The sequence below is a fragment of the Botrytis porri genome (genome assembly GCF_014898465.1).
Source record: "Botrytis porri strain MUCL 3234 chromosome Unknown BPOR_020, whole genome shotgun sequence".
NCBI lineage: Eukaryota > Fungi > Ascomycota > Leotiomycetes > Helotiales > Sclerotiniaceae > Botrytis > Botrytis porri.
Window position 1 is genome coordinate 412,056 of NW_024066094.1, and position 20,550 is coordinate 432,605.

General features: G+C 41.9%; 8 protein-coding genes across 8 annotated transcripts; 7 read left to right on the forward strand and 1 right to left on the reverse strand.

Moving 5' to 3' along the window:
* Positions 1 to 627: 627 nt before the first annotated feature.
* Positions 628 to 3,033, forward strand: EAF01_011255 (uncharacterized protein; the record flags this gene model as incomplete). Its single annotated transcript, XM_038919512.1, has 1 exon — positions 628 to 3,033. One exon carries the CDS (start codon positions 628 to 630, stop codon positions 3,031 to 3,033), a length of 2,406 nt encoding a protein of 801 aa, XP_038765026.1.
* Positions 3,034 to 4,789: 1,756 nt separating this feature from the next.
* Positions 4,790 to 5,659, forward strand: EAF01_011256 (uncharacterized protein; the record flags this gene model as incomplete). Its single annotated transcript, XM_038919513.1, has 2 exons — positions 4,790 to 5,061; positions 5,116 to 5,659. 2 exons carry the CDS (start codon positions 4,790 to 4,792, stop codon positions 5,657 to 5,659), a joined length of 816 nt encoding a protein of 271 aa, XP_038765027.1.
* A 1,328-nt stretch (positions 5,660 to 6,987) lies between these two features.
* EAF01_011257 (uncharacterized protein) lies at positions 6,988 to 7,686 on the forward strand (the record flags this gene model as incomplete). Its single annotated transcript, XM_038919514.1, has 1 exon — positions 6,988 to 7,686. One exon carries the CDS (start codon positions 6,988 to 6,990, stop codon positions 7,684 to 7,686), a length of 699 nt encoding a protein of 232 aa, XP_038765028.1.
* A 1,392-nt stretch (positions 7,687 to 9,078) lies between these two features.
* Positions 9,079 to 9,867, forward strand: EAF01_011258 (uncharacterized protein; the record flags this gene model as incomplete). Its single annotated transcript, XM_038919515.1, has 1 exon — positions 9,079 to 9,867. The coding sequence occupies one exon, from the start codon at positions 9,079 to 9,081 to the stop codon at positions 9,865 to 9,867; it is 789 nt and encodes a 262-aa protein (XP_038765029.1).
* A 1,246-nt stretch (positions 9,868 to 11,113) lies between these two features.
* Positions 11,114 to 11,770, forward strand: EAF01_011259 (uncharacterized protein; the record flags this gene model as incomplete). Its single annotated transcript, XM_038919516.1, has 1 exon — positions 11,114 to 11,770. The coding sequence occupies one exon, from the start codon at positions 11,114 to 11,116 to the stop codon at positions 11,768 to 11,770; it is 657 nt and encodes a 218-aa protein (XP_038765030.1).
* A 1,012-nt stretch (positions 11,771 to 12,782) lies between these two features.
* Positions 12,783 to 13,650, forward strand: EAF01_011260 (uncharacterized protein; the record flags this gene model as incomplete). Its single annotated transcript, XM_038919517.1, has 2 exons — positions 12,783 to 13,432; positions 13,473 to 13,650. The coding sequence occupies 2 exons, from the start codon at positions 12,783 to 12,785 to the stop codon at positions 13,648 to 13,650; spliced, it is 828 nt and encodes a 275-aa protein (XP_038765031.1).
* A 1,675-nt stretch (positions 13,651 to 15,325) lies between these two features.
* EAF01_011261 (uncharacterized protein) lies at positions 15,326 to 17,123 on the forward strand (the record flags this gene model as incomplete). Its single annotated transcript, XM_038919518.1, has 4 exons — positions 15,326 to 15,389; positions 15,473 to 15,553; positions 15,658 to 15,750; positions 16,047 to 17,123. 4 exons carry the CDS (start codon positions 15,326 to 15,328, stop codon positions 16,943 to 16,945), a joined length of 1,137 nt encoding a protein of 378 aa, XP_038765032.1. The 3' UTR covers positions 16,946 to 17,123.
* Positions 17,124 to 18,483: 1,360 nt separating this feature from the next.
* EAF01_011262 (uncharacterized protein) lies at positions 18,484 to 20,465 on the reverse strand (the record flags this gene model as incomplete). The annotated part of the gene is made up of 3 exons (XM_038919519.1): positions 18,484 to 18,583; positions 18,631 to 20,149; positions 20,195 to 20,465. The coding sequence occupies 3 exons, from the start codon at positions 20,463 to 20,465 to the stop codon at positions 18,484 to 18,486; spliced, it is 1,890 nt and encodes a 629-aa protein (XP_038765033.1).
* Positions 20,466 to 20,550: the final 85 nt, after the last annotated feature.

The window sequence follows — 20,550 nt, forward strand, 5'->3', positions numbered from 1 at the left end:
ACTCCAATGAAAAGCTCTATCTTGCAATTATTCTACTTATGTGATTATGATATCTGAGATCTTGCAATTTGAGCCATTATAGCTATTAGAAAATGTGTCTAGCTTTCTTGGCATTATTGATGATACGGCTCGTTACCCTCTTTGAGAATTATTAGCGAGTTAAAGCAATAGTAAGCTAGTACGAAGACTTTAAAGAGTTATGGCTAAGAATCAGAACACAATCAAACTTTAGGTACGGTTATGATACATCAAGTGTAAATTATAGGTACGGCAATGCTACGTTGAAGGTAAATTTGGTGCCGTAGAAATTCCCAACTGCTACGTTGTACGAACAGTACCATGTACAGCACTTTATTGAAGGATTTAAGAACGGCTCCTGACGCTAGCACACTAGTACTGGCCACCATAGACCTTCATTTCATATATAGGGAACAGAAACTTCCTCCCAAAAACATCCATTCTCTTTCCCTATCTTTCTTCTACAGATCAACATCTACAATAACATCTTGACCACCTCCATTTATCTGGCCTGGACTTATTCAAGAATCTTTCAATCTTTAGAAACCTTCACAACATTTCCACTTTAACTTTTTCACTTAATCAACTTTTACAACCAACTCGTTCATTATGACTAAATTCTCAAATTTCTTTCGCGATGTCGGCGGATCCATCACTGGCGCTTTCTACCACAAGGGCGCCAAACACAGTGGCAAGACTAGCCAAATTCCTCGCCCAGACACTCCTCCCAACTATGAGGATCTTTTCGGACAACCAACACAGCTTCCAGAAGGCTTGGACGAAGCTGCAGAGCATGAAGCCTTCTTGATGCGAATGGCTCGCGATCCATCAATCCTCGAACATAGTTCAGAATCGGAGGAAGATTTTCCACAAGACACATTGTTGGACCGAATGGCACACAATCCATCAACCCGAGAGCGCCGTGTACGCCCGAATAATATCACAAGCCATATCCCTATTGTTTCTCGCCTCTTCTCAATGTCACCACAAGTAACTATTCCTGTTTCCCGAGTTGAGGTAGAGCCGCGCCAAACCACTCCTTCGCCATTTGATCATAGTGACAACTTGGTCATTCCAGAGCGTCCAAAAATTGACCATAGTGACAACTTGGTCGTTCCAGAGCCAGAAGTCGATCCTGCTGAGCCATTTTTACATCTTGTCGAGGAAGCTATCGCAGCTTCATCTCCCCAAGCCAGAGAAGTTACTCCTGAGCAAGAAGCCATTCGTCAGGATGACACAATTGCCGCCAATTCTGGCCATCAATCAAGAGGCCATACTCATCGCTCATCCCAGGGTCGCTGTATGAGCTCGCATGACACCGAAGATGCTCAATTACCACCAAGAGTAGTCAGCAGCCCAGAGCCACGCGCCTCGGTATCCAGAATTCCAATTGCTGCTAGATCTAGTTCATTGCAAGATAGATCTACTGTTTCTGCACAACCAAGCTCACGACCAGAGTCTTCTGACCCACGCCGAGCTAGAGGTCAATCAGCTGGTCGTGGACATGGCGAGCCATCTCAGGGACAGCCAAGAGCTGTAAGTGCTCCCCAGCCAGGCGCACAATCATCTTCTCCAGTTGCTGTTAGACAAAATTCAACACAACCAAGAGGTGTCCATAATCATCGAGACATCATTCAACGCCATGCACGTGTATCAGCTCATCATACTAGCTTGGTAGGATCCACAGACAATACAGCACAACAATTGCCAATGCTTAGACAGCGACCATATCCCGTTGTTGCTCAAGATGAGTCAGATGAACTGACGGGAGAACCAAATCCTGTTGAAATCCAAGATTTCCTCGCTCGTGATCGATCAGCCTCACAAACTAGCCATTCCAATTCTCAGAGGGCTTTATCCTCAGGAGATCTTACTGCTCTGAGATCGCAACATGCATCCCATCGGGATACTGCATCCGGTACTCAAGTTGCGCATCAGCGAAGCGCACGCAGCAATGATGTCGCTCGCAGAACTGAAGCCGGCAACAGTCGGTCTAATAGACGCCAAGATGCTCATGACCAAGTTGCTGAACGATCATCCAATAATCACCATCTTGAAAATAGCGATCTCAATGGATCCAATGCTAGATCAGGAAATGAAGCTGCTAGTTCTGACAGTTCTGGAAGTTCAATTGTCGGAATGGATGCCCACACTAGAGAGACTACTCCAAAAATCTCTAGGCCTAGTTCTTCTGAAACTACTAGACCTACACCTGAGCAATGCGATCCCGTTCACCCAGGAATCACTTCTCCCTTGTTAATCGCAGAACTTCACCACGGTCGAGCCAACGGCGCAAGTAGGCCACCAGTCATTGGCCCATATCTTGCTGAGCGGCTTGACGCCGCACGAGCTGCACGTGGTTTACCTAGATCGCCACGCATGTGGGATATCCCAACACCCAATGATGAAATCAACAATCCTGTTCATCCGGCCGATTTCCGCGGAAGTGGTTACCAGCCAACTAATAGAGACCCAGTCTCAAACTCAGAGCGTCCACCTACTCGATCGAACAGCGCAGTTCATGGTGGCCACAGGCAACGCCGTGCGGGACATCAAGGCACTATTGATAGTATGCACAGTCGAGAGTTGGCACTTGACCGAGAGCTCCAGGAGATCCGTGAGCAGGAGAGACAGAGAGCAATCCGAGAGGTAGAGGAGAGACGTCGAGAGAACAGAGAGAGACGAAACAGAGAGCGTGAGAGAAGAGCCAGAGAGAAGAGAGATCGCGAGCAGAAAGAAAGAGATGATTTGAAGAAAAAGAGATCAGATGCCGTCGACGGTATCCTTCAACCAATCCACATCGATCGTTGTTTCTGTCTTGAGAAATTCGGAGATGGTGGCTCGCCTCATGAGCGTGTCAAGTTGGCGCACTGTACTCACATTTTTGGCAGAAGCTGCATCAAAGAGTGGTTGATGATGAGTGATACCTGTCCACAGTGTGTGGCTGCGCACTCCACTCTGAGTGATTTGTCGCGACAGGCACAAGAATTGATCCTCCGTCATGAGGAATGGTAAAGTTTGCGGGAGGATCATTCGACGGACGCTATGTGGGCGGGGTTGATAGTGAGTGGTTTAGACAGATGTTTTTGATAGGAGAGAATCAAAACTCTGGGAAGGTAGCTTGTGATGGCTTTTCACGAATGGGTTTCTATTGAGTTAGCGCTTGCTAGAAACCTGAAGCTACCATTTTATTCCCAGTGGGGAATTGTGATGGGGAGGGGATTGAACCATAATTAAGCATATGGGAATAAGATCAGCGAATATCTTATTTGATATATGGACATTGTTTCTGGATCATGGAGGTGAAAATCGGTATGGATGTTGACACTGATTCTGACAGCACATCATGGCTTCACTGGGCCTCCGACAGTTTCTTGCACTACATTCATCTTAACTTATTAATATAATTTACAAATACACTTTAAAGAAAAATAACTTCTGTATATGTGAATCAGACACAGCGACTTCTTGAAATTACAAAGCTGCTCTAGAAAAAGTTAGGTACGTGTGAACTTGTGAATAGTAACTGCTTCCCCACCTTGTCAAACTAATAAACAAAGTGAATACTTCTTATGAGAAGAGATTGCATTATGAAGAATATACAGAGTAAAACAATTCCCTAGTAGGGAAACTCAAAGCACAAGTACATAGTAAAAAACAATGTTGAGCAGATCAACTGATGTGAGTTTGTGCAATAAAGATTAGGATTAGCAAAGCAGCAGTTAGATTGGGAATCAAAGAAATCACTTTTCATTCTTATAGTAGGCATACAATGAATTTTGGGTATAAATAGCTCACAGTTGTTGAGAATAATGGAATGTGATTATTGAATGCATTTTATAAGTACATAGAAGGACTCATCATTCGAAACTGGGTGACTGACATCTTTCATATACCTATGCTCTTTGTGAAGTCAAGATGGAGGCTGCCAGAAACTGGTCTGGTCATACATCCTTATTTTCCCCATAGTAGCTACTAAATATACCGTGGTTTCAGTATTACTTTAGTATCTTGTAATCGTAAAGTGAGCTACAACATTCTATGCCTACCTAGACAGTTGCCCTTTTAGTGGAATTCTCCAGAGATTATTTCTCAAAGAGTTAAGTTTACTACTAAGTATGGTATGTTTCGAAATTCCTTGGATGAAAGAAGCCTAGTTAAGTCCTCAGATTCATAAGTGATATCCTCAATTTTTGTGCAAACACTTATGTGATTATTTCAAGCTTTGAGCAGTAACTTCATCCTCATACATAGATATCTAGGTTAACCTTGGAATATCTAAACTTTGTAAGATATAATATTTCGTCTATAACACTCATTATTATGCAAAATATCACTGGAAATTTAAAATTCCTTAATGGGCTATATTCAATTTTTTTGATCACTGATCTCCTAGGCCCCTTGAGTATTCACTTTCATCTATTTGTTTTATCAGCAACCAATATAAACTCTTGCCATACGTGTTTCGAACATAAAAGTTATCTAATACACAGCGTCAAGCTTTGGCAGACTGCTGTACTAAAAGTCGCTTGTTGTATACCGAATTCTTTTTGCAATATTTAAGGATCGTTACCTTCATCCTTCTTGCAATTATCTTTCATCATAACATTGACTCTGACTTCAAGTATCTCAGCCATCTGAATGAACATTTCAGACTTTCCTGTAAGCTCAACGACTATTCGAGATACATTAAATCCACAATAACACCAGAAAACTAAGCTTTTCCCACTCTTTAACTTTCATCACTCCACACACGAAAAATCCCATCATCATGTCTTCTGGGCAAAGCAACAATTCGGCCGCTGCGGAGATAGAAAGCTCTGGGCAACAAAACACTTCTGGAAATGCTGAATCACTCGCTCTACAGGAGAATATTATGCAAGACGAAGCTTCAGCAGGTACTAGTTCTCATGACAATCCTGAAGATACCGAGAGTAGTGACTCTGACGACAACGAAGAGCTTTCGGGTGGCCTTACCAATGACGGACGATCAGGTACTTCTTTACAGACTGTTGTGCCACAAGATGCTGCTGTCGAGGACATGTAGTCTATTCATGCTGAGATCGGGGCCCGATTTAATCAGTATATTCAAACCAGGTTCCCAGAAGGCCTCATGGATACTCGGCGTGTAGTGGAAGCTCTCGTATTCTACACACAAGAGTTGAACAACCGTAATGGCAGCGGCGCCAATCCAGCTTCGACAATTGAGATTCACAACGAAATCCCGGTTCAAACGATACCTCTAGAAACAATGAATTCTTTCCACGAGTTCTATGCGAGCATTAGACCACACCAGTCGCAAGCAGATATCAACGGTTTCTATGCGAGAATTAGACCAAACCAGTCTCACGCAGATATCGAAGAGATCCACAGAAACCAGGCCATTGACGAGCTTTTGACTCCAGTCCTGATCGATGAAACGCAAGCAGAATCGGTACTATGCCCAATATGCAATGAAAAGTACGACTCAAGTGCAGAAAACGGTGCTTCTCATGGCGCTTGTATGGTGCCAGACTGTAAGCATGTTTTCGGACGGCAATGTATCAACAGATGGCTTAAGGAAGAGAAAAAGAACACTTGTCCGATGTGCCGCGCTGCAATCGAAATTTCCACTGGCTCTTCAGATGATGACGATGATTGATTAGACTTAATGCCTCAGAGTTGGAGGATGAGAAGAAGCAATTTGGGAAGGATAATTGAGGATGATAGCCATCTCAAAAAGTTGACAAGCATTCGGATCTTAGTGCTCAGTTGCATCATTCTGGTGAGACGGAAGCGAATTCTCTTCTTTTCGCATGCATAATTGAGGGGCTGGGCGAAGGCCTTTCAAAATAGTTAGATAGAACAAATACTACATATTTTTTTTAGAAAGCCATGAGACACTCAATTTTCAAACTAATCTGACTTGGCGAAATGCAATTTGAGCCGTCGATCCGGAGATTGACTTCCTTCACTACTCTGACTGCTTCTTGAACTAAACTAAGGCTGGCTACTTTAAATTTCAATTCTTTGACAGCGGACCTAGAATTTGATGTCACAACCTCGCATTATGTACTTAGAAGGAGTATGAGACTTCGTCACACCAGACGTACAGTATAATTATCCCCCCATTTGAACCTCTTTCCGTAGTTTTTATAGGCCTATTCTTAGCTCTTCGGATTTTGGCGTTCAAGATTAATGTATGTATCACTGTCGCCAGAAATTGAAGACATGATTTATGAGTCAATCGATAATCTCAATGTAGCGGGGGAAGGAAACGTGAGGGGGAAATTGAATAGAAAAAGAAAGAACCCCCAAAGCTTATCTTGACTTCCTTCCATGTTGAAACTTATAAAATGAATGAAATGAAACTTTATTTAATCGAAACTATCTAGCTTATCCTCTAAAATCTCGAATTGAAAAATTCGAAAAGGACCAAATATCACCAGTAGTCCATGTAGTAGTCTCTTGGCGCTTGTGATCTTCCACACTGTGATACGCCTAGAGAGCATTTTCAAGGGACTATCGCATCATCACAGAATTTAATAAGATAATTTGAGTATAGCCAAAATTTATGGTAGAGTAAGCATAGTATTTTGTATTATTTCGTGACATTACACAGAATACCGAAACCAAAGCAGCTTCCTGATCTCGTTCACGACCCAATCGATAAACTTAGTGTCCGTCGTTGAACCAATAAATCGAAGAGACTAGATCCTCGTCAAGCTAAACTTTAGATAGCATGTATATTACTAGCGCTTAAGTCATTAGTTTGAGCCACGCTAATGATTTTTGAACATAAAAAGGTAAAGTACATGCTACAAAACTCTCACACAAACCATCTCTTAAATAAGTTGGACAAAAATTAACACAGATCAAAGAACCTCAAAGTCTATTCATTAATACTTCTCATATTCAAAATTACAGAAAGAACTCCCCAAGAACGCACTCGACCCAATCCCGAGTATCATTTACAAACACACAACAATTATGGCAGATAATCCCTCCCCGGAAACTCAGACGCGTTCGGACGCCCAGCAAGACGTATTTGATCACCACTCTGCTTTGGCTGATAGCCGCATACAATCACAACAAATGGATGATATTACACAGCATTTAATACATGGTGTCGATGGCGTAACTCGAAGACCGACGCTAGGATGGTTTAGAACACGTCAAGAAGCACGACAATCATCTGAAAGCCACGAGGAAGTGGTGGGTTCTCAAGTCGAGGGTGGAGAAACACGACAGTCATCTGAAAATTACGCGGAGACAGCAGTGAATTCTCAAGCCGAGGGCGGAGAAGCTCGATCCCTGGAGTTGGAGGACCAACCCAATCCTTCGCCCTCGATCTTCGAAGACGACACGATGGTGAAACTTAATTGTTATGAGGATTACCGACTTGAAATTATTGAAGATCGACTTCTTCCAGTGTCTGACTGCGAATCAGACCACTGTCCTATTTGCCGGGAAAAATACAATACAAAATTAGATGCTCCTATTGTGGTCAAGGACAAACGCTATTGCACTGATTGCCAAAGATCGTTTAATATGAAGCCTGATACCATCAACTCTCACAAGGCTTGTGCAATGCGAAACTGCTCGCACGTATTTGGCAGATACTGCATTATTCAGTGGTTGAAGAGCAACTCTACCTGCCCTCTGTACCGGAATGCGGGAGATCTCTGACAGAAATTTCGTCCATGGAGGTTTCCGAACGGGTCGGAATGTGAGCCACAGCGGGGGTTTCCGTGACCAAAATGGGTCAGTGAGGTTTTCGGGCATTTTCAATTGTTCAGTATCGTGCGTATGCACAATAGAAGATTGAATCAGCGTTTGGTTGGTGCATTTGGTAATGTCGTTTTAGCGATCAAGCGGGATGTTATCCAGGTGTAATTAAAATGCGTAGAGAATTGGAAAAATCGAAATAAAAAATAAAAAATTCAAATATGGAGAAATTAACAATTACCACAAACTAATCTCATGCCCCTCAGATTCTGTATGAAAACCGTAAGTTCTAATCATTATAGACCATAATCTAAGTTTCAAAAAAGAGAAACAAAGAAATACACATGGTGATCGATTTCACCCTGAAATCTCTTTTCTTGATAGAGAACCTGTCTCGATAGAATCTGGCCCTCCACTACATGATATAAAACCCATTGTTTGACTTTATGATGTAGCCTTTCATTATAAAATCTAGTCTGGCAACCTAGATGCGCAACATAGAATCTCGCCTAATTTAGTTGAGACTTAAATGGGTCACAAGCTGTCATCAGAACACGCTACGACAGCAACTAGTAATTTGAGATATAGGGCTGAACGAATTAATAGTAGTCTGAATTGTAAGGACACACAGATCTATAGTATACGTGACTGAGTATAGTTAGCTTCTTTAGCCTACTTGATCGGATAAGTTCGAAGCTAAGCTTCGAACTTCCTCTCAGAACCATCAATAACTACAATTGCTCCTGCTACACTCGCTTCAACGGCCGTACTTCACATTAGTCATTAAAATTGGAACTCTCTGGCTCTTAGTATGCCTGACGAATACTCTAATTCCATTAGAGATAGAGCCCATATGATGCATATATATATATATTTCTCATCCCCCATAATCCAACCCGGTCTCGCCGTGTGTAATCCAAGAAACAAGTACACGAAAGCGATAGATTTTTCACTTGATACACTCACCACTTTTCGATTTCCACTGATTCAAGGTGGAAGATTATTTGACCTTTCTTTGTACCAAAGTAAACAGTAGAATTCATATTTTGTTCCCCGAGGTGATTGCATAGCATGATGGGCCGTATTTGCGCTTACTATTTCCTGCGTTGAGCAGACCGTATCGTTGATGATAGTGAAACGGTATGAACATAGTCGCCAGCTTATAAAAAAGTCTTGTTACTGTGTTTGCCTCGTTTCCTATTCGTCTATCAACAACAAGTAACGTGTTCCAACCACCTCACAACGCTTCCTAGACATCGGATCTTAAAACGCCATAGAGCAGATCACCTACTGCCAGCCTACAAGAAAGATATAACGAATATCATTTCCATCCTTCTACAAACCGGAAGCACCATGCCTCCTCGAAGACTTGATATACGCCCGCACCGCATCCCACCACGCGATTTCCGAATTTCTGAGAATACCACAAGACCGCAGACACCAACTAACACGACAATACCGTATACACCAATGACACCATTGATTCCGACCTCCACAATGATATCAACTATGGTTGCGACTCGTGGAGTCACAATCGAAGTTATTTCGCTTAATGGCGATATGAGCCGTACCAATCCAGAGTTCGAGAACATTGCAAGAGCGGCCGTTGACATCGCATGTAGCGACGATCCGAGGATATCTTATGGTGAACTTGAGATTGAAGAGGATTTGGAAGAAGAAAATCTATTCAATGCAGCTCTATACTGTCATGATGGGAGCATGAGATCCCTGAGTGTGAAAATCTTATTCGATTACACTTACCGAATCAAGACTATCAATGAAACACTCGAGTCGGTGGATGTTGAAACTATTGAATGGAATAACTGTACCATTTGTATTGAGTCATATACCACGGCTGCCACTCTAAGCGAGCCCGACACAGTGGCAATTACTCCAGAAGAGCCTAGTACTTCTGACATAACAAACGGTTTCGAAGATTCGATGGATGCTTCAAACGAATCTGAAGATTCTATCATTGTTTCAAATGAGCCACATCACACTGCAGTAAAAATAAAGACATGTGAGCATGTCTTCGGTAGGCATTGTATTGCACAATGGTTGAAGGAGAATAACACATGCCCAATGTGTCGTCGGAAAGTGTTACTACCTACGCCATTTCATCTACAGATGTGGGTATATTAGAGTCCAAGAATGGCGAGCATACGGAATCATAGGCCAGGGACGGATAAGGATGGATATTGATACTTCATATGGCCCATTAACAGAGGTTGAAGGGCCTCAATATCAGGATGATTAGTTGAGGGCCAGGAATGATTGCGCTATCATCTTGGGTATTAGTTAGGAATACTTTCAGCCCTTTTTGGACTTCTGCCTATGAAGCTACTTTAAATAATAGAGCTCAGTCAGTTGAATTCGAGCTGTAATGTAGACGAAAGATGGTTTCCAACATATCAACAAACTTAAAGTAAATTTTTGAGAACATCGAACAGTGGAATACTATCTCAGATACATAAGTTAAAAAGGCAGCTTCTACAAATGATCTATGAGCATAAGCGAGCAAATGCATTTGCGAATAGTCATGCAATTGAATATTTAGATGAATATCAAAATTGTGAATGTAAACCTTTGATCAATTTCTTCATCAACATTTGATTGCTCTGAGAACTTACTATAAAGAAAGCTTCAGATTGAATGCAAGTAATTTTCTACCGGTAGATTTCGATGTATTCTACTGATTCGATACTAACCTTGACTCGAAGTCTGTAATAGACTGCGCAAAGATGCTATATACCTACAGATGATCTATAGATAATTTGCTTTACAAGTAGTAAATTAAAGGTCCTCCACACTTTAGAGATCACCGATAAAACCCGTAATCTATTTCACAGTACAAAATTTATGTAAATCTAATATCAAGTCAGGCCGATAACCCACGGATTATCTGCGGAGTCAATTATCTACTCTGCACGTAATCGTTGAATAGTCTACCTAGTCTGTATATAAAATGAAAATGGGTTTCAATGTTTGACTCACTCTTACGGTGATTTCATCGTCGCTTCTCAGGCGAGTGAATCGATGTAATTAACGAGAGTGATAATTAATAGTGAAATTAAATGACAACGTGAAAGACCGTAAAGGAAACTCGTTTTGTACCGTATCAGCCGTAACATTCCCAATACAATGTTCTAGCGACAGTAATAAGATTTTGTCCAAATGTGCCAAAATAATGCCGTACGAATGATATATCTAGCTTATAAGGATTATTTGTGCCAGTCGATAAGAATTTCCATCTTTCCATAGAACCATTACAATAACTTCCATCATCCAATAAGTTCAAGAAGTCGACGGATAACAAATTTCAGAACAGTAACCAGCCGACCTCATCAATTCTCAAAACAATCCGAGTTTGTATCAAAGTCTATCTAACATGTCTTTAATGGAAACTATACTTTCACGATTCCGCAACATTCGCTCTTCGTCGTCGCCCAGAAACACCTTCTCACAAGACATATTCAATGATCTTAACCTTACAAGACCACGTAGACACTTGGATTGGATCGATCTACCCGCTCAATACGAAGAGTCTGGTGTGACACTCGACATTGTGTCTACTGGGGATTTATCGTTTTCGGGAGAAGATTTCGACAGTCTCGAGGATATAGAAGTTATTGAACCAGAGTCTGTCCCATTACTTTCAATCGAAGAACTTCGTAGGAACCCCAATTTGAATGGGCAGAAGCGTCATGCTCTTCTAGGCAGTGAGAATGGCACAATGAAATTCATTGTGGTTGAGATTAGGAAGTGTTACCGCGATCGAACTAGAGCTATCAAGGATATTCTGCCCCCGATCAATCCTGCGACATTAGACTTTGACCAATGCGGTATCTGTATTGAGCCATACGCTGAGGCTACTATTCCCTTTGAACCTAATCATGAGCCTTCAAAGATGCCAAAATGTGGACATGTATTTGGTAGGGATTGTATCGTTGAATGGTTGAAAAATCACGATACATGCCCCTTGTGTCGGGATGAATTGTCCCTTCCAGTTGCATATAGGTTACGTGTAAAGATCGATGAGAATTAGGAACAAGCTGGAACCAGCGCTTGATATTTCTGACGCCCATATATCGAGGAAGATATGAGCAGCTTTTGAGTTCTCATGCATCTAAGTGCAGAGATCAAAGGGCTTAGGTTGATGGAGACACACAATATTTGAACTATCAGGTAGAAACAGCTGCAGACATTTGTAGTCCTTTTGCAGATTAGTTTTAGGAGCCAGAGTAAAGCACGGGGCATCTCCATCCGTTGCAACACTTCAAGAAGGCGATCTCAATTGTAGTATGAGAACACCAATTTAGGACGAACCCTAGTCATTCATTATACGCAAAGAACCCTGCATTATAATCCTGACATACATTTGTGATCTTACTCTGACTAAAATGTGAAAGCGAGCTCTTGAACTCTTCGAAATCGCTATGTGAAAATAATAAATCGCTATGTGACCGTAAATTAGATGTCAGGAGAGCTAGACCCCCTGGGTATGAGGAATATCTGGAAATTTACTGGAGTATCTGACGTTCAACTATAATACAACCAGGAAAAATATGAGAATCAAACTAGAAGCGCAAGTTATATCAAAAATATGTATTGTGCTATGAATTCAAAGCCCAGTGTGCCACTCCAAGCCTAGATCCTTCGATCCGACTCAAACAGCATGAAATTCTGACCTACATGAATATCCTACAAAATACAATTACCCGCTTGCATGAGCTGTTTCATGTCCATATTCATGAATACAGAATGTCCGGACTTGCATGCTACCATCACACGGTGCCGTATAGAAGTTGTTTGTTGTCTACAAATTAGTACTGACTGTATGAATGTATCTTGTCGTTAATCTCCATTTTTTGCAGCCCGGCACCAAACTCATAGGAAAAGCCGTATTGTACTTTCTTGTATCATCTATTAGTAAAGGGTCATCTCTGGAGCTTAATTATCTCCAAGGAACAACAAAATTCGCACAAAATTAGAGCAAGGCTTTGTCGATAACATCTCCATCAAACCTTTCATTAAACTACCAAAGAATACCTATCAATATGCCTTTACTAGACCGTCTTCGAAATAGTCTCAAAGATAGGATCAAGCGTAGGCCTCAAGGCCTCCATGAATGCAACTTCTTTGAAGATGGGAAGCATTCCACACAAGGAGTTCAAGAAAGAATTCCCACTTCTTGCGAAAACTCCAGGTTGTTCGAGAAACATACATTCGGGTATCTTAGCCCTTGTCGATATGGAACATTAGACAATGTCAACGACGACGTTGACGATGATGTCGATAGCAAAGAGAGCTGTTTTACCGACTTCTCATCAGAGAACTCTATAGTCCGCTTTGTTTCCAATGTTTTTGCTCCTGGTTGTGGAACCGCTTTGTCTCCTCGTCTGCAATCTCGGAGTCATCATATTCAACAGCAAACCACTCTTAGCGATCAGCGTATGAGCGACTCTCAGCAAAATAATGACAACGTCCATTTAGATAAAGACAGCCATAACTTGGCAGAAGACCTGGAAGTTTTTGGTTCACCCCTAAAGAGAGTTAAAGCTGGAAGCTCTCATCCAAGCTCGGGCTGGGGAATGCAGGATCAGATTGATTCTCAGATGAGGGAAGATGTTGAAAGATTAATTCCTAGCTCTAGATCAGGGAGTTTACAATCCGAGAATATTTTAGGTACCAAAAAATCTACTAGAGCGTATAACCCATAGCCGCTCTTTAAATTACAAAAATCTCAGTTGCCACACGGACGACAAAAACCTTGAGCGTATGATGATACCAAAACGTCTGTATCTTCCATCCGAAAATCCTCATCGTCGGGTCGGTGTCTACGACGGCGTATTCTTCAATCATGTTTCTAATATTCTCACATTTGAAGAAGACATTTGGGATAGCTCAATTAGGGAAATTGGGTGAATAGGTGTCTCCAAGAGACCCTCGAACGTTAAGGTTGGATTAAGCGAGCATTCATGCCAACAGCCGCGCCACGGAGAGCGCATTAGGATTCCTGTGCCAAAAACATATTATTTGGGAGAAAATTGCATCAATGATCTGCCTATATGCTGGAATATTGATGAGATAGGGTCTGTTCAAATAACATGATGACGTCACGCTTAGGACAAAAAGGCAGGGATTTGGGTAGCTGGTTCAGAGGAGAAATGTTGGAGCAGACTGGATGCAAAATGTATCGTAAAATAAACTACTATTAATATTGACCAATTAAGCTTTCGTGATGTTAAATCTAGCAAGATCAGGCTACTAAAGTGAATTGCACACCATTATCTTATCCAATGCATCAAGAATGGTTTATCGTACATAGGAAGGCAACATAGTTGCTGTTCGTAATCCTTAATTATGCATCACATAGGCAAGTAATCACTGATGTATCCATGAGAGACCTTAGTGCTTGGAAGCTTTGATATGGATCTAGTAGTATTGCTCGAGTGTAATCTCGAATTTGATCTGTCACTATTCTCCCAAAGCATAAGAATACTTTGAATTACTTTTTCCATGCATATCGCTAGGGTCATTTAATTGAAATGAATATTTTGGATACCCTGCACTTCAATTTAACGTATTTTCATAATATGCTTCATCGCGCTCAAGTCCTTCATTCTGGTGCAGCGTCAGAGCCATTCCGAGACTAAAAACCTGAGATTTATCAATAATGTTTAAACGAGACCCTGTAGGGTTTCCTAACCCACGTCAACCGTAGCCAGATTGAAATAAGAAGAATTGCACCCGTAAAGACAATCTGACATACAATAGGACTGTGAGGTATTCCACGATTAATAATGGGGTTCGCGTGACCCGTAGAAGCTCAATTTCCACCGGTGTGCTTGAAAATGCTTGAAATCAAAACCGTAAAGTTCAAATTAGACGAGAAACAATTTCAGATATTGGTGGCCGTAGATGTAAAAATCAAGTTACGGTCAATACAAAATAGAAAATCTATGATCGCACGAGGACTTGAAATAGCTGATCACTGAATCTTAGAGAGCAGTGAATTGCTTGATACTTGATGAGAATCATTGCGCACATTTATACTCTCGTTGCATGGATCTCCTCAAAGTCTATCCCACGGACTCGGATTGCAAGTCACGTTATTCAGATCCGCCTGGATAGACCTTTCCTAATATACGCAAATGAACGACCGATATGATAAGCAGGATTGGAACGTAGATATTTTCTGTAATCTACTGATCTTCAAACAATTAATGTGTAAATACTTCACCCGATCACTAAAGTTTAGCAGCGAGGTACGGTTCAGCCGTATTGAACCCGTACTGAACCACAAATCAATCATCCTATCTTAAGCGATGCAGAGAACCACACCACTCACTATTTACCTAGGTACTTAAGCAATCACCTTTGCAACACTCTCAACTTCCATCTTCCTTCTTCCAATCACAATAAACTCCTCCTACAAAGTTGCCTCAAAGTCAAGGTCAAGAAACTTTAAGTTTTGATATTCGAATTATAACCACAACTCCAAACATATCAAATCTCCCACCACAAGAACCTCAACCTTCGTTCCTACAACAATAAACTTCCAAAAAAGCAAGGCCAGTTCTCTACAAAACTCTTAATCATGCCGCGAATGCTTGATTTGCCGGTTTATTACACTGACGTTCAGTGGCGCGCATTAAAATCTAGTACGTTTAAAATACTTCAATCACTAATCCTCCATCTCAACTCCACAAGGCCCAGTAAAGCAATTCAACTAACGTGAAATCAGAAGCCAGAAACAACCATCCATCTATTACACCTAGGAATGCCGAGATCATCATGGAGACTATTAGAGTCTACGATGCTATTTGTATGTTGTCCTGTCAGTCCTTTTGTCGCATATCTGTTGCAACCTCTGTTTTTTGCGGGCAGAAAAAATTGCCAGCCAAAACTAATTCTTGTGTCAAATTCTAGTGAAAGATCAGAATCCGACACCTCTGCCTCAATTTGCGGATTCTATCACATATGACAAGAGACAAGTCAATAAGTTTGTACTTTACAACAGACGTACGTATTTCCTTTCTTTTACTACAGCACTCCCCCCACGACCTAGCATTCTTTCTTACCCTGCTGTTTCAATCAGTCAGAATATCCAATAGTTTGGATTGGCAGACTGAATACGATTCTCAGTATTTGGAAAGAGCACACAATCCAAGATGAATGCAATATCTCAAACTTTTAACCATAATATTGGATTGAGAAGATTTTCATGATTGGACTGTAATAAAAACTATCAGCGGTCCTGCCTCTACCCTGGATTAATCTAGCACTTCTTTTATCGTCTCTTGTTAACTCACTAATAGACACAAAACACGATCACATCACCGTCATGAGCCCTTGCTACCTTCCCAAGCGTCGCCCCGAAGCTCGCGTTGGCAAAGTTCCGAAGCAGGTTGACACGACTATCAAACCAACAAGAGATCCTAGAGGATCCACATTTGGCTTCATTAGAGGGGCCGAAGTTGCTGTAGTCGAAGAGGAAAAAGAAGTAGGAGAATCGATTGTGGTGGAAGATAAGACCGAGGGTGGGAAAAAGGTTTCGATCAAGAAGAGCGGCCCGGCTGGGAGGAAAACTCTTGCTGAAAAGAAGAGAAGTTCACGTTTGAAGGCAAAAGTGGTCGCCAGCGACGATTTCGTTAGGAGAAGCTCGAGGAGAATTGGTGGTGCTGCAACTGTGAGTGCTGATATTGATATGGATGCGGGGACCCCTGAACCGCAGATTATGACTCGGGAAATGAGCAAGCTTGCTGATTGTAGCTCTCCCGGGTCAAAGGAAGGGTTTTCTGAGCGCGATGAGTTGGTCAGCGACTTCAATGTTACATACGGTCCTCCCATCTCGTACAAATCGCCATACAGCCATCCTAAACTCGTCTACCAATCTCCATATGCACCTATCCCAGACGCCTACGAAAACGTCGCAAGCCGCGAAACTACCATATCAGCTCCACCCACCATCATCCCAGATGTCGAAGACCAGTTCCCTCGAATCAACCGATCAGCTCCACTCACAATTACTCCAGACGCCGGCAACCACTCTCCAAGTCGGAATACCACTATCTCATATCCACCTGTAGTTATTCCAGACATCAACGACCAATTCCCTAGTCGCCAAACCACCGCATCAGCTCCAGGCTCCGTCATTTCAGATGCCGAAGACCAGTTACCAAGTGGCGATACCACCATCTCGTATATATCTCAATAATGCTAGTTCTATGATTCTAGAATCGTGAGGGAAGATGAGTTCTAGGTAATTTAGATAGTTGAACTGCAGAGAAACGATCAGTGAGTTTTAGGCTGGAACATCATTCACTTTATGTAGTCACTGAATCTGGGGTGCGTTAGATATCATGAAAAAGCTTATGTCAAGGCTCAGGAGGAGAATATGCGGACTATTATTAGATAGCTAAGCATCAATAAGCAAAATGTGATATTAATATTAATCGTTAAACTCCTTATTTGAGTTCAAGACCTCAAAAATGAACTGCCTCCCTACTATGTTGATTCCTGTAACTTTTGATTCGCGTATCAATTTTCATTTTACCTCTCTTGACCTCTTGAGCAAATAAACAGCATCACCTCACACCTCAACAATCTCGATTAATCCCAGAGCAAAGGCGAAAAGCACCTAGTAAGTGAGTCAATGCAAGACAAACATCGTCTTCAACTTTCCTACCAACATCTCTAAATTGCTGTCAGAAACCCGGAAAGATTCACACTGGTACATGTACTTATTTTACAGCATCCGCAGAGATATCTAGCGACAACAAAACTATTCTGAGAACTTACGCCTTCATCAAGGAATCAACAGCGAGAAAAGATGATTCAACAATAAACAATTCAAACCCCCGTACGCAATGAACATCCCTAGGTTGGACTTTGCCACGCAATACAGTAGAAGTGTGCAAGTAAACGAGCAAACAATTTCACAAACCCATGAGCAATGGTCGTGCATGCTATGCTTTTATTTCTAAAGTTCAAGTATAGCAGCAGAGCGAGAAATTTATCTTTACATTTATACCAAAGCATTCTACCTCTCCATCAAGCAGTAAATATCCGCATGTCACACGAATCAAGTACCCGACTACCTACAAGCAAATCCCACATATCCCTACTCTATATATTCCACCCACCCCCCATCAAGTATCCCACACAGACTGAATATCACACCATAAACATAATCTAGCAGGTGTATGGAGCATATACTATGTAGATACATACTGCACCAAACAACCACCAGCCAAACAACCATCAATCAAACTAGCTTCCTTCTCAGACACATATCTCGATATCTTTCTCTATCGTCGAGACGTCGTCAAATCTAGCAATAACAGAACGATACGAAACTTCAATATGATAGTGAGAGATATGCCAAAGTGATGAGAAGACACCCAACGGTTAAAGATATGACGAAAAGGGGGCACAGGGACAGCGAGAAGGAAAGTCAAGCGAGCAATATTACCGTAGAGATCTAATGAATTCTCTTTGAATAGTCTGGATAAGATACATCAAATGCAAGAGTAAATGAGATAACCATTAGACTAGCCCCTTTCGAAGGTAAATTTGACTTTCGAAGCCCTTCAGGATTTTGAAAGCAATGTGTCGCATATTTATACAACGAGAGCTCAATATTGACCTGTTCGTTATTGAGCGGTATATCACCAAGCCAAACTCGGCATCACATCGAGATCATTCGTGTATAATGTAAATAGGTGTACATATTGTTTTCATGCGCTTGGATATCTAAGTCATATAATATTTTGGTCCACCTGAACCTTCCGGAACACTCCAATTGATATCCTGATCCGGCACCTTAATATCACATGTTTTACAATGAATGCAACTGAGGGAGATTAGTATTAAGACAGCATGTTAAGATGAGAAACTTACTTTTGCGCATTGATTTGAAACCTCACTCCAATATCCTTTGTTGAATCTTCAACATACTCATACACGCCAGCCGGGCAGAATCTATTTTCAATACCCTTGTATTTTGGGTACTCCATTTCCGCATGCTTATCCCAATCCTTGACCTGCAAATGAACTGGTTGATCTTCCTCGTGATTTGTACCGGTACGACTAACACTTGTCAAGATATCAAATGAGATTTTACCATCGGGTTTCTCATATTCAATCTTTGTACACTGGTCGGCAAGCTTGGTAGCTGCAGCATCAGTGGATTTATGCTTCAATGTCCAGGGAACTTTACCCTTGAGAACATATGCTTCGAGTCCGGAGTACATAATACCACCATATAGCTTTAGTGGTGAATGGAATGAAGGCCGCATATTTCGCACCTCCTTCAATTCTTTCCAGATATACGATTTGCGCAAAGAATCTTCATAATCATACAGAAAAACGGACGCGTCGTCATTTTTCTCCAATGCAGTCCATGTTGCCTCTGCAGCAAGCATTCCGGATTTCATAGCGGTGTGGGTACCCTTGATTTTTGGAACGTTGAGGAAGCCTGCAGTGTCACCAATTAAGGCGCCACCAGGAAAGGCGCATTTCGGTATCGATTGGAAGCCTCCTTCATTAAGAGCACGAGCTCCATATGATATGCATTTGCCACCTTCCAAAACATCTTTGTAAAGTGGGTGATGCTTCATCTTTTGGAATTCTTGATATGGTGACATCCAAGGATTTGGATAATCGAGTCCTACCACAAGTCCAATACTTACTAGATTATCGCCAAAGTGATACATCCAACCACCACCATAGGTGTCTGCTGGGAGAGGGTAACCCAAAGAGTGAATAACCTGGCCCTTCTTAAACTTTTCAGGTTGGATTTCCCAGACCTCCTTTATACCGAGGCCATAAGTTTGTGGTTGACTATCCCTACGGAGGTCAAATTTCTTGATGACTTGCTTTGTGAGACTTCCATGGCAACCTTCTGCGAACAGAGTTATTCTTGCGTGAAATTCCATTCCCCTCTCAAAACTATCCTTGGGTTTGCCACTTCTCGAAATACCTAGATCATTGGTGGCGACACCTTTGACGGACCCATCCGGCTTGTACAAAACTTCCGCTCCTGCAAAACCAGGATAAACTTCAACTCCAACCTCTTCTGCTCGATCTCCAAGCCATTTTGTGAATTGATTAAGACTGACGATATAGTTGCCGTGATTGTTCATCTGCGGCGGGGCAGGTAAAGGAATGGCGCTGCCTTTAGTAAGGAAACGCATCTTTTCACCTGAGACGGGAGTAACATTTTCGAATCTGTTCTCATTGTCCTCCGCGAGCCAATCTGGGAATAATTCGTTGATAGCCGTAGGTTCAATGACCGCGCCAGAAAGAATATGTGCCCCAATTTCACCCGCCTTTTCTAAGAGTATCACCCTGAAATCCTCGTTCCCTGCTTCGTTTGCGAGTTGCTTTAGTCGGATCGCAGCACTTAATCCAGAAGGACCTGTGAATGTTAATTAAATCCCTTGGCATGTGATAATATTCTTACCTCCTCCAACTATACATACATCAACCTCATCCGACTCCCTCTCCACCGATTTTGGATCAAAACCATCTTCGACGTCTGCCAATCGTCGAGGGACTGTGAGAGAGAAAGCGCATCTTTGACCAGCGATTAATGATGAGGCAATGCGGGGTCGCGATGTGGGATGTATGAATGATTGTTGAAGAATTCGCGGACATTGAGTTGCAATCCGGGAAGCATTTTGTCGCGCGATGTTACGCTGCAGACATGCTGTGACAGCCCTTGAAGAAGACATGATTATTGTCACCTCATATCAATTGTTCTTTTTTTTTTATATTTTTATATATTTTAAAGTACAATTGATTTGCCTCTTGACTCAC